Source organism: Telmatherina bonti (assembly GCF_933228915.1).
Source record: "Telmatherina bonti genome assembly, chromosome: 4".
NCBI classification, from domain to species: domain Eukaryota; kingdom Metazoa; phylum Chordata; class Actinopteri; order Atheriniformes; family Telmatherinidae; genus Telmatherina; species Telmatherina bonti.
Window position 1 is genome coordinate 25,574,141 of NC_136622.1, and position 18,401 is coordinate 25,592,541.

The 18,401-nt window shown below is 37.6% G+C and overlaps 1 protein-coding gene across 2 annotated transcripts in view; it reads right to left on the reverse strand.

Moving 5' to 3' along the window:
- Window positions 1-1,004: 1,004 nt before the first annotated feature.
- opn7b (opsin 7, group member b) overlaps window positions 1,005-18,401 on the reverse strand; it is a 94,690-nt gene continuing 77,293 nt past the window's right edge. For both annotated transcript variants that reach the window (XM_079239068.1, XM_079239069.1), the window contains exons 5-6: window positions 7,484-7,818; window positions 1,005-7,377 (exon numbers count right to left, since the gene is read on the reverse strand). In XM_079239068.1, coding sequence (XP_079095194.1) covers window positions 6,877-7,377; window positions 7,484-7,818 — 836 coding nt within the window. In that variant the 3' untranslated portion in view covers window positions 1,005-6,876. The remainder of the gene's footprint in view (window positions 7,378-7,483; window positions 7,819-18,401) is intronic.

Consider the following 18,401-nt stretch of genomic DNA (forward strand, 5'->3'; position numbering starts at 1 on the left):
GAGAGGGAGTTAAAGAAAACTAAACTTTTCCCATTAAACAACATTTTTATTCAGATCATGCACAATAATATAGAAGTATTTGCTCTGATAAGAGGCTTTTCCCCCTTTCTTGTCTTTCTGAAAGGATCATCATACAGAATATATATATTTGCTTCCCAAATAATGCATAAAATGTTAGCGTGCATTGTGACAGACATTTGCCTGAATATCCAGTTTTTACTGTATGTGACTGCACATAAAGAATATATTCCAGATGTTGTTACTGTAAGTGAAACAGTAGATGTAGAATGTAAAATGGTAGGCTACATACTCAAGGAACAATCTCCGTTGGTACATGTAAAACCTAGGCGTAAGAGCCAAAATTGCAGTTCCAGTCTCATCTGCTAGAGGCTGGCTGCAAAAAGGAGTCAATCCCCATAGACCGTTTAATGGTTAAAAAGGCCAAATTCACAGCAAAAAATAAACATATTTACAGCCTGGATAAAAAAAAAACAAAAAAACATTTTAAATGTAATACGTCAGCTTTACCTTCAAGACAACTGTGGGGAGAGTAAATTTTTTGACAACTCATCCGTATAGAAGTAATAAATTCTGAAATTCTGTATAATTGGGGGCATGTGTTTCACTGACAGGTACCTGATATCTGGTTCCAAGAACGCAGAATGTAGCAGAACCATGGCTTTTAGTCAACCTACCTCTATTAGCTTGTTAGCTCAGTTAGTGCTTAGCTACAGGCACCTCTGAGTTTAATATTTGTCATCCCTATTCTTACAACCCCCCCTCTCAGCTCTGTTTCTTTGTATTTCTGCACAGCACATGTGACACTGCCACAATGGCGACGGTGGGAACCGCTCAATGAGCTTTTCTTGGAGCCTACGGTGACGTAATGACGTGACGTTTCTTTTTTTATACAGTCTATGTACGTAATTAAACATTTCCTTCTGTGATACCCTGCCTTTAAAACATAATGATCACAGTGAAGTACTCATTTATTGAATCCTCGATTATATTTATTCACCATTCCATTTTACATCAGAACAAATTATATGCCCTTGGGTACGTAACACTTTTCATACAACCTTCATATTCTTCCCACAAAAATAGATGTAAACATTTTCACAGTGCATTTGAAACTTCACTGACAACAATCATAATAATTTAATTATTATAATGTAATATTATAATCTTAAAATCTATGTAGATAGACAAAGCTTTTCCATATACAAACATACACATATGTACAACACATCACATTCAGCCTTGTTTGTGTCTTAGAAACTGGGGGTGAGGGTCTGCCAAATGGGATGTGTCCATGTCTGACCATGTGTATTTACATGTGCCAGAACAGAGCAACCCACGCCAAGTAGAATATGGCCTGAGGACAAAATATTTGCTGTTTGAAAACGAAAACAAACAAAGAAAAAAGAAAGTAAACCAAGTTGCTTCATACAAAAAACTTTGTCATCAGAAATTTTAGATTCAAGTTGCTTCTTCCTGCTCACATTTGCATTTAGTGGAATATTATATAAATTGACAAAACAATGTATAATGGATTTATCAAATTATTCAGACCTAAAATATTCCTAATTGCTATAAGTGCTCAATGAGGAATTTATACAAATTCAGAGTCCACAATGGGATGAAATCTTTGCAGGGATTTCCAGGTGAGCCTGGACAGATCCAACTCTGAGTGAAAGGTTAAAATGACACCTTTCACTGTGGTGGTGACACCAGCTGATTTCCTAATGCAATGGATAATGATAGTCCATCCAGCTAGAGGTGGATCTGCCTTATCAGCACTTTGATACCTTAATTAAGCTCAGCTGGTGTAAACTACTTATTCGAGTGAGTATAATCACACCAAACACATCCACTACTACTTGGCTCTCTTAGCAGTGAACAAAGAATCAAATTTACTATCAGATGTCAGGGTTAATTAAGGGGTAGAAAGAGTCAACTTCATGAAAGTAGTATTATCTGTACTATGATGCTGCAATAAACAGAATTCCACCATTGGACTTATGTGTCTGTGAAATCAACAACATTGATGGAAAATGGAGCACAGTGCAGAAGTTCAACCATAATGATGTTGCATTTTGGAAGTATGTTCTTCTTCTTGTTATTAAAGTAAACCAAATATTGTTAATATTTTGTAATATGTTTTTCTTTTGTTCATTTTTTTATTTGTTTTGATTTTTTTCCCCCAATATTTTTAATTTCTATATCTGCTGTAAAGTACTACTGCTGGGGAAAAACATTGTGAAGTCTTTGGGTCCATTGTGGTTTCACTCTCTCAACACAATGAGCATGAGCTGCTTCCCTGACTTGTGCAGCCACAGTAGCGTCTGTTTTTACAGGAAATGTGTCCATATGCAAAGGCAAATAGTACTGCTTTAGCTATTTCATGGGAACTTTAAAAGAGCTTAGATTAAATAGACTCCAGCTGCAGTGAGGCACTCCACAGATCTGGCAGCTTTTTGTGTTAAAACCTCATATTGAGCAGCTTTTTTTTTTTTTTTTTTTTTTTTTTTTGGAAACACTCCGATTTAAGCTAAAACAGCACAAAAATAAAATCCATCATCCCCATTTGAAGACACTAAAAGGGCTTTCTCCATAATTTTCAGACATTTTGGCTGATAATCATAAATGATATATGATTTACATTTGGCATCTGTACAAACACATAATATGTACATCATGCAGGTATATACAGTATTATACAATATATAATTTGAATAAGTAAAGCCAGTGTTGATGACCCAGGTGGGAATGGCTAGTAATGCAGAATATGCACCTAGGTATTTGCAGAATTTGTTCTTTGAGCAGAACAAAGTAGAAAGAGACATCAGAAGCAGATATTCATGTTTACTGGTTTGTTAATCTATCTTTGTCCACAACACTGGGCTAAACAAAGCCTCTCCAATGCAGGACCTGAAGCCAAGTCTTTGATATGTATATTCTCATGGTAACCTGCATATTGGTAGAAAAATATGAGAGTCCAAAAACAGCATTTTGGCTTTGACAGTGGGTGTAAAGGTGTCTGTAACCTTTGGTTGCAGCATGACGAGCAGAACATTCCTCTTCAATTTCACTGATCCGTCAGTTTTTTCCACGTTTCCTCTTTTCTAAATGTTCCAGTTTCACATAAAAACACTGTTAGTCTGCAGACATCAGAGGAGTTAGTACAATCATTTTGTTTTCTTTAGGAAATAAGTGCCATAACGGGCTTTACACAGCTTGTTGACAACTCATCTCTCATTTTTTCACCCTGGAGGTTACAAGATTCAACAATAAGCTGTTACCCTGTACACCCAGATAGTTCGTTGTCAGATACAAACTGTAGATGCAAAGTTGAAGATGACAGTATTGTTTCCAACATCCTGATAAGACCTTTGGATGACGATGGCAATGCCTGTTTTTGCAAACAGTGTCTTTGCAAACGGTGCTTCTTTTTAGTTATTTATTTATTTATTTGATAGCAGTAAGCCTTTCACATGTAGCTACATGTGTCAGCTGTAATAAACTCAGGCTACAAACAGCCCAAGGCTTCCTTCATGTCATCTCCCAGCTCAAGTGTTAAAGGATTCACACTTGAACTTCACAAGTCTGGGCTCAGGTTCTGAGAGTGCTCAAAGTGTAAGACTTGTTTGATTTGACTGGATTTCAGATGCGGCATTGCTTTTTATCTTCTGCCACAATAAATCACTTTTTATTTGTGTTTTGGAATAACATTAAAAAAAATTATGCATAACTTCAACATCTACAGATTTGGGATTGATGAGAAGAAAAGAAGTTGCCTGGGGACATCCCACATCTGTGTGTTCACATGGAGAACAGCACAGCAGTCAAAGAGCTGCAGTAGTGCAGCAGGGGGTGTACAAAGAGAGATGTGTGTCATGTGATTAGGGCTAATAATCACTGTCTGGTGCTGATGCATGAGGGTTTGCACATGTTAAGCAGTCACACATAGAGCGCGACTGTGACTCTTAACTGCATTGCATTACTGAATATAACATTTTTGGAGTAAAAATTTTATTTGGGATTGATACAAAAAAATGTAAAATTTCCTAAGTCACCACAGAGTAATTTATTATGATATGAAACAGACTTTCACTGTAAAGTCATGGCAGAAATAGTCTTGATCCTCCATCTTGAATTTAAAGAGGTAGAATGACCCTTTCAGGTTGCCGGTAATGTGCACTTCCACATTCAGTATCTGATTAGACAACTGAGTGTTATTGGATACCTTATGGGAAAATACTAAGTTAGGTTAAACACTTTACGAGATTAATTGGTTTCTTTTTTTTTTTTTTAATCCCCCCTTTTGAGTTCAGTAGGCTCACTAAAACAAATAAAGGCAGTGGGTGTTGTCTTGTTTATGGAGTTAAGGTTAGTCTAAGCAGTGCTAACAAGCATCTAACCCCAGAGTTTCTGGTTTGTGTGGGATGTTAGTTTAGCTGGTAATATTGTTTTATTAGCTTCAAGAAGACACTAGCAAGACAAGAGCAGTCATTTAAAGAGTGTAGCACGCAGCAGAACACACCAAAAGTCATAACCTGGTTGTTTTGCATGACCTCAGGCAAATTCATTTATGTCAACCTAAAAATAAGAACAACAAATGAGAACCGCTTTTGTTGTCAGGTAATTTGTGAAAAGTGCACAGAGCTGCTGTCTCCCTATCAGCATAGTGAATCAAGGAATCATGAAAGCCAAGCCAGTCAGCCACAACGCGCACTGAAGCAGATCGAATTTATCTCGTACAATCCGCATCTGATTGTACATCCATTTGACAACCTTTGCCGCCTGGGGAAAAGTACAAAACTGCTTGTTGGGCAAACATTGGTTAAGCTCAGCTGTGCTCAGTGGGCATTTTTATTGGAACAATGTTGAGGGAAAGCCTTCTGTCTCTCATGTTGCAATCTTTTTCATAGAACAGCAGGCAAGAGGAGCACTGAAGGCAAGTGGTCTATATTCATGCATAGCCTTTTTTTTTTGTTTGTTCTCTTATTTTGTAGAAATGAAATGGAACTATTCACATGTTGGATGTTTACTTTTATCTTATCTTGATTTTTTTTTTTTTTTTTTTTTTTTTTTTTTTTTGGGTGTGTTACAAAGCTTAAATAATTAGCTTTTACTTCCTCTGGCCATTTACACACTTTTACTCCTGCACATGAAACATGCTCTCACAGAGGCACATTAGAATACAGCATGAATACACCACATGATTATTTTCCTCCATTCTTACAGTTTCACACATCCAAATAGGTTAAGGATGATCCGATAAAAGAATCTCTCATTGTTAGAATATTATGTCCTGTTTTTGTAGGATTGCATCATGCAATGTCACAATCCAACACTAACAAGGTTAATTGTTTTAATCTGGGTATGTTGCTATAGATTAAGAGTATCACAATTACTTTAAGGAATTTGAAAGATAAAGGTTTGACTTCTAACAAAATCTTCTGCCAAATTCTAAGAAAACAAAATGAGATGCCACAACTTAAAAGTCCAGGCTTATTTACATCCTCGTGATCATCTTGTCTCTTTGCATCTGAGGATTTTCTAATAGAGATAAGACTGCATTTTCTAAGGTACACTGTAAAACTGTAGCCAAAATTAACTAAAGAGAACCCATACTCTATAACTTTTTTTTTTTTTTACTGCATTGTTTTTAAAACAAGACAGCTGCCTAATACTCAATACTCAACTTCTGGGATATAAAAATATGCCAACAGCCACTCAACTTCAACAATATTTTTTTTGTTGTTGTTGCATAAATAAAAGAAAAAAAAATGTAATCAGCACCAAATTATACATTTTTTTTGTGTATTTATTGCACATTTTTGCTTTAATTTTCCAAGGAGCAAATCTTGTGATTTGTATGATGGGGAAAATAGTCTCATTATTCAAATGTATTAGTTAATTTTTCAGATGTTGATCATCAGAAACCTAAAAATTTACCATCTGGAGACCCTCCAATTGGGAGTGAACAGAGCTTCTTGAGTATTACAGCAGAAGTTCTGCACTCATATCTTCCCAGGGGTGATTGGATACAGAGATGTTGACCAAATCGGCATTCTTCTCTCCTACGCTGTGGACAAACTATCCATTTTTACACTGGTAACAGAGGGTTTACTTTGCAAGCTTTCCCCGTCTATGCTATGTTCTTCATCTCTGAACTCAGTTTATGAACTCAGTTTATAAAGAAGAATGTAGTGCTCAGCACACTGTCGTAAAATTTAAAGGAGCTTTGACACCTGCTAGCAAAAAGTACACAACACTTATTTCCTGTCAGATGACAACAGTTACCCTGTAGTCCTTCAGTTTGAGGCATGCATAAATAAATACAGATACAAAGTCAAGTACAGTAGTAGTAAAAAGGGGGGGACGTTTTTGATTGGAGTAGAAAGTTTCAGTATCAGTTCCTCCCTCTGAATCCAGCGTAAATAGATTTGCATTATGAATCCTAAGACCTTTCCTGATGTTGATAGTTCAGAGTGATCAGATAATTACTGATGCCTGTTTATTTAACCTGATGACATAATAATGTACAAACCTCTGGACTGCTTGGCTTGCTTTTTTTTGTTGTATTGCCTTTTTCTATATGTAATGTATTTCATGTTTTCTTTTTTTTTTTTTGGCAGTGTCACATATTTGAGGCATGAGAGCAGTTTTAATCTCTTATATCATACATTTTTTTTCATTCGTAATGAGTCTTCATCTTCCTCTTTTCATTCATGTTTAAATATGTTTAAATATCACTTTTCCCTGATTTGCAATTAGTCATTCTGTCACCTTCATTCTTGCCGTATCATCTCAACGTTTATTTTTTTTATGACCATTAATAGTCTGGTGCTGTTGATGTATTCTTCTTTCTTAGAGGAAATCACTCTGCATCTCATTGGAGAGCTGACTGACTGCCACCTCACTGTGCAGCGATCCTTTCAATATCCTGGCAGTCTGCTGGGGGCTGTAATCTGTAAAGTTTTCCCTGGCACCAGCGGCTGTTTCAGGGCAAGGACAATGTCTGCAGGTCCTGTGGTTCTCTGGTAACCCGTTGGACAACCTTGTGGAGTTGCACTCTTCATTGTGATGGGACTGCCTGCAAGTTCCCTTCTGTGCAGCGTCGTGCTCACACACACATCCACAGAGTGTGCTTCTACACTGGGCCACATCCCGACACAGCGACTTGCGGAAATTGGGCTTGAAGACCAAATAAACAATCGGGTTGTAAAGGGTGGAGGACTTGGCAAAGATAGCTGCCAAAGCAAAAGCCATGGGTGGAACATTTGCTGGGTTACCAAACGCTGCCCACATAGAAACAATGGCATATGGACTCCATGCTGTCAGGAAACCGATGCAAACTGCCACAGAAAGCTGAAAAGGGACAACAGTCAGAAAAAAAACAACAAAACATTTTGTCATATAAATGTATATTCATTTGGCAAATAAATTACAGAAAAATCTTAAGTTATTGCATTACCTTAACTATAAGTGCATGTGCATTAGTGATCTTGTTCTGTGGGGACATATGCTGCTGCACGGCCTGGCGAGAGCCTCGCACAGTCAGCAGGATGAATGTGTAGGACAGAAAGATGACAGTGCAGGGCACGATGTAGCAGAAGAAGAAGAGACAGATGATGTAGCTCATAGCTGCAGAGCTGTAGCTGGGAGCATGCCAGTTGATGCAGCATGCTGTTCCGTAGGGCTCAGCCCCATACTCTCCCCAGCCAGACAGTGGACCTGCTGCAAACACTCCAGCATAGCACCAGATTCCAGCAACCAGTAAGCAGGCGTGCCAGTACGAGAACTTGTTACCTGCAGCAGAGTGGAGCGGTACAGAGACAGAGGACGAGTCATCAATAAACCACTGAACCATTAAAAGAGGCGAAGGAATGGGATGAATTTTGAATTATTGGTAGGATTGACAGAGCAAATATTTTGTACCTAATACTTAATAATAATTATATATATATATATATATATATATATATATATATATATATATATATATATATATATATATATATATATAATATTATATCATAGTTTAATCTTAAAATATACATTCCAGCAAATGCATATTTTGCCTTAGGCATGTTCCAATGCAAGATCACATGGTCTGCAGGACTGCACATGTGTGGAGTTAGTAATGGTCATAATGTCAGCAAGCCCAACATAAACATTATTCAGTGTCTATGGAGTGAAGTGTAGCCACACAGCGATATTGCTTGGGGCTAATGCATGTGAGAAACCTGTGAAAAACCACTTGAGAGGAAGCAGAGCTACTTCTAAGTACTCTTCAAAGGCAGAAACCTGTGCACACAAGATCACAAGAAACACAATGACCTTTGTTCATTTAAGGCTTTTTTTTTTTTTTAAAGAAATTCAAAAGCATGGGGGCAAAAGAAACCTGTTAATGTGTAAAAGTCTGTTTTTTTTATTTTATTTTATTTTATTTTTTAACCTCATGCATCTGAAGCCTTCATTTACATTGTTAAATCTTGCAAAGTTTCAGTCCAGCAAAGCTCTAGGAATATAATTTATGTGCGCATCCCCAATAATGGCAACACTCTGCTCAGTTTGCATCCTATTTGCACCAAGGCTACCCTTGGTCAGACAAGATTTTGTGCATAGTATTACTACAAAATAACAGATGCACACATTGGAAAATAGAGCAAGACAATGTCTTCCGATGTGAACTAGTTGGTTCGCATTTAATGTTAAACCTTTGCAGAGATTGCAGTCATGCAGAATGCACCACAACTCCATGGCTGTTGGGTTGTATGCTACATTTATGACATAATCTATTTATAGTGTCAAATGGCATGTTGTGCAGCACACACTATTTAAGCACTCGTGCCAGAATGTGAATCAGGGAAACCATGGGAAACACTGAAACAGCCTTCACCACATTCTGCTGTAATTGATTTAGGCAAGGGCCTCTTCGGTGCACAATCAGTGAGGAGGAGAATACAGGCAGTCTTATCTGGCACCACACAGCCTCTTCAGCAGGATGTCAGCCCCTCTTACACTTCAAGTTGAGGGTGGGGGGAAGTGATTACGCCCAGTGGCATCCGCTGAACTGTGTGGTGCTAAGAAAGGATAGTTAACCATTGCAGAGAGCTTTTATCAGATGTGGAGCATCCTCTTACCAAACAAAAGCTCCAGCTATCCACGTGGCACACGAAGGGGTTCAACTTAAGCTCGTTTTATACTGAGAGCTCAATTGAATTAATAAAAAGGGAGCTCACAAATACGGCTCTTCAAACAGCAATGCACCAAACTCTTTTCTTCTTCTGACATCGATTTCAGTTGTGAAATCAATATCAGATGTGGGTCAGCGACAGTTCCTACCCACTACAGAGCGAATCCCAGTCGTTTCCCCCCCTTCTTCAACTCTGTACATGTAGGACACGCAATATGAACTTTTAAATTAGTCATAAAACCCAACCATATTTTGTAGTTCTAGCTCAATGCCTTCTTGTCTGTTTCTGTGGATTTTTGTCCTTGAGAGAACGCCTGTGTCCACAACAACAAAAAAAGACAAATAACCTTCCACTGTTACAGATTCCAGGCTGCCTGTGTGTCAAAGAGATGCTTACACACGTGTTTGAGACAAGGTTGTATAGATAAGTTATTCTTTCATTTACTGATCTTAGCTGCTGGGTGTACAATAATGGTAAATGCCATTCCCTTTGAATCAAGAAATGTGGATTCTGTTTCCATTTTAAAATTTCAGCTGTGACATCCCAACTTGTTGGGTGTCTTATCCCTTCCAAAAACAGAGAAGAAAAGATGGCTTGAATCCTTACTCCAAATCCAATATTCTTCTCCATGACAGCATAAAGTATGTAATCATTTATTGTTATCAGCTCCTGTATTTCATATTGTTAATCCCCCTACCTCCCCTCATGCTGTTGTCTTTATGATAGACAAAGCTAAGCATTTTCAAAAGCCGTCCTTCTATTTCCATGTTTTTACACAGGGACGCTGTCAGCTCTGGTGTGATGCCATACCCAGCGGTGACTCATCACTTCAAAGTTAAATAGAATTAGAAACATCCCAGCTTTGTACCTCTCTGGATTCAGGTTGCTACATAAACTACATAAAACAGCAATTCTTTACTCTTTCTAGCTTCTTGTAAATCCAGATCAGATCTGTATGAAGGGTGGTGTTTTAGTGTTTTTCCTCCTACACTCCTCTGTTGTTGTCACCATTGTCCAGTGGTTCACATCCTTTGTCCTGAAAGCCCCTATAGCTGAATAGGGCATTAACTACGTATAAGAACAATAAAAAATAATCAATTGCAGACAGATAAAAGAGGATTATGTCTGCTCGTGACTTTAAATAAAATCCTGATCTGTGAGATCACCTGCAGCATGTCAGACTGGCAAAAACACGAATTCAATCATTTCCAGATGGTTCACTCACAATACTCATTTCTGTGTAAGCTTTTTGCTGGCACGGCACATCTGCTACTATCATCTGGATTTTTGCATCAGTAACACTTTCTTGTTTTTTGGTGAGTATCTGCATGCTTACTTTACAAAATATACTGTTACAGTGTACACACCGGTGCACATATGATCATTTTTTTGCATCTTGGTTGCAGGAGAAAGTGAGTTTGGAATATTTCTAATTTCCAAGCAAAGAAGTTTAAAAAAGACAATAATCTTTTAAAGATGAAGAACTCCAAACAATTAGGCTAGGGCATTAGGAGTGGAGAAACTATTTCTGGCTAGTCTCGGTTTATACTGTTTCTAATTTCATTGTTATTCATTTTTATTTTTGCTGCTAAACATGGTTTTACGTATTTTCCTTTTGAAAATAATATATTTTTTTTTGCTCTGATTAATTCTTTTAATCATAGTTAATAATGGAGATGGTGCAATTCTGAACTCTGAGAGTATAGTTTAGATGCAATAGAATTCTTGCAGAGAAACCTCATAAAAGTGTAATAATTTACGCTCATTTGCATTTCAAACACTCTTATTTGTTAGGCTTGTTGACTCTTGGGCTTTATACTATACAGAATGTGTTCTTCTGGAAAACAGACACGAAGAGCTCTTTGAGAACATAGCCTACAATTACACTGTTCAGTCATCAAACTTGCTGAGTATGCAATAACACTTTTAATTCTGTTCCAAAAACTGTCAAGCTGAATGTAAACAAACTGGAATTAGCTCAGTTTTGACATGTAAGTAGTGAGCACAGCCCTTCAGATTGAAACAGTCTTGAGCTTTATTTGGTAAGTCATCCAGGCAGTGCCTACATTCCTAAAGTTGTAATCAGTGAGTTAACAGGCTGATGTTTGACCGAATCTGCCCCCTGCTGAAGTAATACTCTATCAGGGTATGCTTACTGCATCGATCAAGCTTTATGATTCTGGCCGGTACACTATTACGTCCACCAAGTATGTTATTTTTTGCCAGTGTTCATCTTCTTGTTTGTCTGTGTTTGTTTTTATTTATTTATTTATTTTTTTAGCAACATTACACAAACACTACTGGACAGATTTTTATGATTTTTTTTTTTTATGAAGGGACGGGTCACCGTCTGGATTTAGGAATCAGGGTCTCTCTGGGGTTATTTGTTACTTTAAAATTCTTCCAAGGCTGAATGTGGCTGTTTGTCTCTCTGTGTTGGCCCTGCGATGCACTTGTGACCTGTCCAGGGTGGACCCTGCCTCTAATGAGTGAATAAATGAACGAACATAACACCACTATCAGTGGTGAGGGTGCTTGGCCAAAACAAATACAGGAAAAATCTTTCTAACAATTTACAAGATATCAAAGATAAATCTGGATTCCGACAAAATTCTGGAAACTACAATCCAGAACGGGTCTGGGATTTTTATTACAGCAAGAGAAGAAATTGATATATAAACATGCAACAAACACTGCAATATAGACAACACTCAGGGTTCATTATCAGTGAATCAGGTATCTAATAGCGTATATGTGTAAAGGACGATAACATGGGGTGGAAATGAGCTGCTTTAAGTCACTCTCCGAATGCTTTTCTGAGTGACTTTAGGATCTAAATTCCTCGAGTGAGGACATTTTTTTCAAAATCTGTTGTAGATATAAGCAACATGAGATGTGGCACGATGAAAAATGTAGACGTGAATTGGCCCTTTGAATATGGAAGATGCTCATATTCTTTTATGTTGCTGAAAATGATTCACCCATACAGCTCCAGTTCCATAACACAATTAAAGCACTGAAATCTAATTTTGTGTGTTCGGCTGATCTTAATAAAGATGTCCTGGCAGCTCTGATGGAACTCAAAGGCTGCTTTATTACAAACAAGTTACTCTTGTAAAGCTAGAATCTGAGTATAGCAGCTGACCTGTCAGGCACTTGACAAAACGACTGTGAGACTACAACCACCTGATGTGGTGACAGTTTCCCACACAAGAAACAACATGATTAATCATGTCGGTGACACTGGATCAAGAAAGAGGGACTTTAAGTCGTAGATCTTACTTGGTTTGTAACCAAATTAATGGACAAAACCCTGCAGATGTCTTCTCTGCTAAATCCAAGATTTTACACAAAACACGCCGTCAAACTACAGCACAATATCATAGCTGTCCTGGACAGCTGTACATCCACTAATGCAATGACAGAGGGGATTGTTTTGAATAAAATCTTATTACATCAGTTTATTCCAGATGATAGCAGTTCAAATGGATTGCTTGGTAAATGTTATTAAATCAGTAATGATTTATGAATTATGACCAAGTGGTGCTATGATAACTTATAAAATGTCCTCAGAAAGACAACAAATGCAGTTGGATGGTTTAATGAGCAAATTAGAAATGACTAATGAGTCATAGACAAATTGAATTTGGGTTAACCTCCCTGCGAAGCCCGATATGGAATGAAGCATGTGGTAAGTGGAAATGTCCTTGGAAGTCCCTTTAGTGCATTTAAAATAAAAGACATGGACTCCATCTGAAATGTCTGCATCTGTGAGAGATTTAGCTTATAGACGCAAGCCGTTGTATAAATAAATCCTTAATGACTAAAGTGACAAAAAGATTAATTATCCTTGCAAAAATCCACTTCTTGAACAGTTTAAAGTCCACAAACACTTTCAGACTGTTATGTGAGACTGCATGATAATAACGTTGTTTGAAATGGAGTAAGTACCCTTGGAAAACAATATTCCTCTGACAACATAAACTATGTGGTTAGTCATTTGGAATAAATAACATAAACAGGACAACCTTACTTTCTGCCTGACATTTTGAGGCTTTCTCTCTGAGTCTTCCATGTAAAGCTGCATTTAAAGACCATGCAGTTGCAGTGTTTCACTTCAACTATCTTGTCCCATAAAACTCTTGGTTGCTGTGGTTTCAAGATTCAAGAGGATCAGCTCCTTTGAGAAAAAAAAAAACAGTTTGTGAGTGCAAACCTTCAGAAACACGGAGGTAAGAACTGATTATCAGCATCAACATCAGCATTAAATAATTATAATGGAAAAAAGTAGAAATGTAATCAATTTACTGAACATCTTCCATGAATGCCTTTGAAGGATGTTGGAATTTGTCTGCATGACTGAAATCTTAATTGAGACTGTTAATCATCATGACATCAAAAGGTAATTGGTGTGTTTTTCTTTTCTTTGTGCAAAATTCTTCCTCTTAATCATCTGGCATTCATTTTGCTGATTCTCTTTTTTCTTCCAGGACTGTTAATGTAAACATTCATTTCTATAAAAAACAACGGTGTCTATTCATTATGATTATATTTGATTGGCCTCATGAAACGGTTTGCTACTCGTTATGAATTGCTTCAACAATAAACCATTTTCTTTACTCCTGCAAATGACCAAGCAGTAAATAATTGTTTTTAATAGTAACTGAATAGGATCTTATTTTGTCGTTATGTTTTAAAGTCAAATAAGTCCTGCTGCAATGCAACAAGCCTGACAACAACCTTGTTGCAAAAAGCTCAGAAAACTTTGAGGCCCAGTTTCCCATAAAGGAATTAAATCCTTGTTCTAAACTAAATCATGTTTTGAACCAGGACTTCTTGTCATAGCCTTCATAGATATAGATTTAGCCCTTTAAGGCAAGCCCAGGCAAGTATAGTGCTCAGATCCAGAGACGCAGAGAAGAAAACTGCTCTAACAACAAAGGTGACGAAGCTCAGAGAGCAGATGAAACAACTTGGAGGTGATACAACAAGGAGGCGGCTGTTCTGCGTGCAGAAATAGAGAAAGAGGATCAATGGCGTGCAGACTCCTCAGCCAGCTGGAAGCAACTCTCAGAGCTGGGGGGGACCAGGACAACCAGAGCTGAGACCTGCTTGGCCTAGCAAGTGGAGAAAACATCAGAGCTGAAAGCTTCACCGGTAAAAGAGCGTTTCATTACTTTAAGATATTTCTCACTTGTCCGAAGCCTAAAAAGTTCTTTTTAATTTCAGGAAATTTCATCAAGTCTAACTGCATTGTTTATAGTCTGCATCAAGTAAAATGGTTTTTAGCCTCATATTAAAATACATAATTTGGAAGTCAATTTTTCATCATATTTGATGATAACTATGGTCAAATATGATGAAATATAAGACTGATATCTCATCAGATTAATCCACCTACATTTAACATTTGTGAAATATTTTATTTGTAGATAAATAATGTGTCAGTGTGATATAAATAGATTGTTGGAAATAAACAACATTAAGAACTTCATTAAAAAAAAAAAAAAAAAAAAAAAACTCTCAACCTAACATCAGACTTTAATGCTCATATAAATAATAAAATAATTGTGTTTCCATACATTGATTCCTAATAAAAAGAAAAAAATTCTGGGTATAAAATATGCAACATCATATAAATCATATGCAATACGTGTTGAAACACGTTTTAAGTCTGAAAGGCAAACAAGTTTGTTAACAAGTTAACAAAGCACCAACATGTGTGTAAAGTGTAAATTAAATTAGGTTAAAACTAGGTTGTGTGAGGAACATTATTATTTTGAAATAGCCAATATAACAGCAGCAGACTCTTTGGTAGCCTGGGGGGTTAAACACTGGAAGTGGCACAATGGTGACATCATTTTGTAGTACACACCAAGATTTTGTACCTTAAAGACTGCTGCCTTTTGTTGTTTCCCTGCTCCAACATCCTATTCATTATAAACGGCTCTTGTGACTTTTTGTCATGTGCTGCACAAAGATCCATAAGTTTCAGTTGGGTGTGATGAAGCAGGAAAACATCTAAAACCTGCATGACATTGTTCTCTTGAAGACCGGAGTTTGACATCCATGATGTAGCGGAGACAAGGTGGCCTCTAAAAACTCCCTTTTGGGAATCAGACTTTGGTTTGATCTTTCTGCACTACTGATGGAAACTCAGCTCTTCTGTTATATTCTACAGTCATTTCACAAACACTTCTATCTAAAGTGACTTTCATGTGATAAGTGATCAATTAACCTAACAGGCATTTTGTGGGTGGGAGGAAGCCGAAGTACCTGGAGAGAGCACACGGAGTAGCCAGAGAGAGCATAAAACTCCACACAGGAAGGCCACTATTCAAACATACCCTCAGTCGAGCCTCAACCACCGACCTTCTTCCTGTGAGGCTGCAGTGCTAATCACTACACCACTGTGCTGCTCATACTGTTAGATTTCACACCTTTAAAAACACTGATATGTTGAATTGAATTTGCAGTTTTACTGGAATTTCTATGAGATCCCATGAATAATGCAACAGCATTGCTCTACAGAATTTAACCAACAACTGAGCCCATCAGAAATGCAAGAACAAAAATAACTAATTCTAAGCTAATTTTGATTCAGTGGTCACCACTGGGTGAACATTTGATTTGATAGGAAAGTGTGTCTAAACCATAGACTGTATATAAAGAGATGGACGGAGTCTCCATGACGTCACCCATAGGTTTCTGAAGAGCTTAATTAAAGCTCGATGGGCGGTTCCTACCATCGCCATGTTGACAGCATCATGCGCGCCGTCTTGCCCGGAAAATACAAAAATGGGCAAAGAGGTGGAGCTGAGAGGGGAGCCGTGAGTGTCATGGCGGATGATTGACATCGAGCGAACTCTGAGCTTTCTGTAGCTAAAGGCTAACTGTGCTAACCCCAAGATAACGGGAGCTAACCAGCTAACGGAGGTAAGCGGGCTAAAGCTAAGTCCCATTGTTAACTGGCTAAAAACTGCAGTTGTTCTATGTTCTTCTTACTTGAAGGCAGAGATTGGTACCTGTCAATCAAAAGGAAACGCCCCTAAATTTGCCAAACTTCGAGATTAGATTACTTTAAAACGGGTGAGTTAGAAAAAAAATTCACTCCCCCCATAGTTGTCATGATGGTAAACCTGTCCTATAAACCGAAAATGGATTTTTGAACCAGGCTGTAAACATGTTTATTTCTGCCGTGAAGTTGACCTTTTTAACATGGGAGTTTATGGGGATTTGCTCTGTTTTGGAGCAAGCCCCTAGTGGATGAAAGGGGAACTGCAGTTTTATACACTTCCACATAGGCTTCACTTTTAACTGCCGGAGGTTGCCGCTTGGTCTAAACCTTTGACTGGTACTGTACACTCAAATGGTGGACTAAAGCACAGCATAAATCTAAGAGATAAAAATTCATACAAACACAAATGTATTCAAATAAAACAGTTACACAGACTGAATATCTACTGACACTACAAGCTTTAGTCTTGTACACGTGTACACACGTTAACAGTGATATTTGTTTTTTTCTTAATCTGAAGAGACTGAGTTTTATCTTCGGTTCGCAATCTGAATAATAACCAAGAGTAACTGTGGGGAAGCATTTCGCTCAGTTGGCTGAGTAGCTAAAAGCTCCTCAGCACAAGCCCCAGGTTCAGTTTGTGGCCTTGGCTACATTCCCCCCCTCTCTTTCTCTCCCCTTTTTCCTGAGCTGATACTGGCAAAAAGGTCACCATCACAAGAGCAAAAACAGGAGGCAGCAATTTTAATTAAGCCAGCTTGTGGATAAAAAAAATGCTGACAGTCACTTTGTTATAAGACAAATCTTCAAACCCACTTTTCCTGAAAAGCTTATGAATAATTTAGTTATGTTTTATGTGCTACCTGTTTTCCTTCTTCTGTTTTCACTTTTTCTTTGATATGTAGAGTTTGTTGCACTTACTCCCGCATTAATCCCATCAGAGTAAATCATGCAAGCATTAAAGTATTCATCCTGCTCTCTTGATATTTTCTCTGCGACCTGAAGTGTTTTCAGCTGCATATCGTCTGACCTTCTCCAAATAGTAAACACCTCTCTTCTGTAACGCTGTCTCTTACAAACCCTGAAAACTGCAATAATCACACCACTGGAGAAAAAAAAAGCTGTTGGATCTGTCATTGATTAAAAACCACAGACTCATTGTGGACTTGTCATTTGTTAGTAGAACATTTATAGTCAAGATTTTTATAGCACAGGAGGACTGAAACGTCCCCCATCAAAGTCATAAAGGATGTCCATCTGATAGCAGACAGCGGCAGAAGCACTGCTTTAGTTCTGCTAAATCTCAGTCTGACAAAGTCAAAGTCAATAGTCCACAAAAGAATAAAATTGAAATGTTCCTTTAACTACTGTTGTTACTACAAAATTTTCTCCCTTTGAGTGATTGTGCATCCTGTCCATTCACAGTGTGTCCAAATGGTACTACAACATCCCCCCTCATGGTGGCCATTATTGTAAAAAGATGTTTCCCTGCAGTAGTTTTACATTTGAAATATAACCATTACAATAAAATAATGATACTGCTGTTTGATATTATCTTTGATTTTCATAAGTGATTGTGACAGATGCATCACTAACCTCAATGGTTACCTAGAAATGGACTGTTCCTTTCTTTCTCATTCTAAACTGTGAAAAGTGGAGCTGAATTGCTGACAATAAACAACAAACTAAAACAATTAAAAATCAGATTCTGTGTGTGTCTGAACATTTCAGGTAAAACTATACTGTACCTTATTCTTTTAAAACATGTAAACTCATCATCTGAGGTGTGCTCACATTTAGAGGTGTGCTAATAGCAGTAACATGCTGTTAAAAATGCTATTTGGATTGACAACTCTTAGTTAATACAGATAATTTTCCTGTCAGATGATGAGTGGAGAAAAAAACTGCCACACCAACAAACAGGCTTTCCACTTCACATCAGCAGTCTGATAATTTGTATGTATGGCTGCAGTATACACTGGGATGTAGGCACAGTTTTGGCATCAGTAGGTGTTTCAAGCCCGGTGGATGCAGGCAGAAATACATGCAATTCCAACTACAGTATGGTTTGTCATGGTTTTTTGGACGGTAAGACCTTTTTGCAGAAATATCTTTAAAAAAAAGAGTAGGGAAATGTTTGAAGACCTTGTAAATGTCCCCTCATTTGCATATGA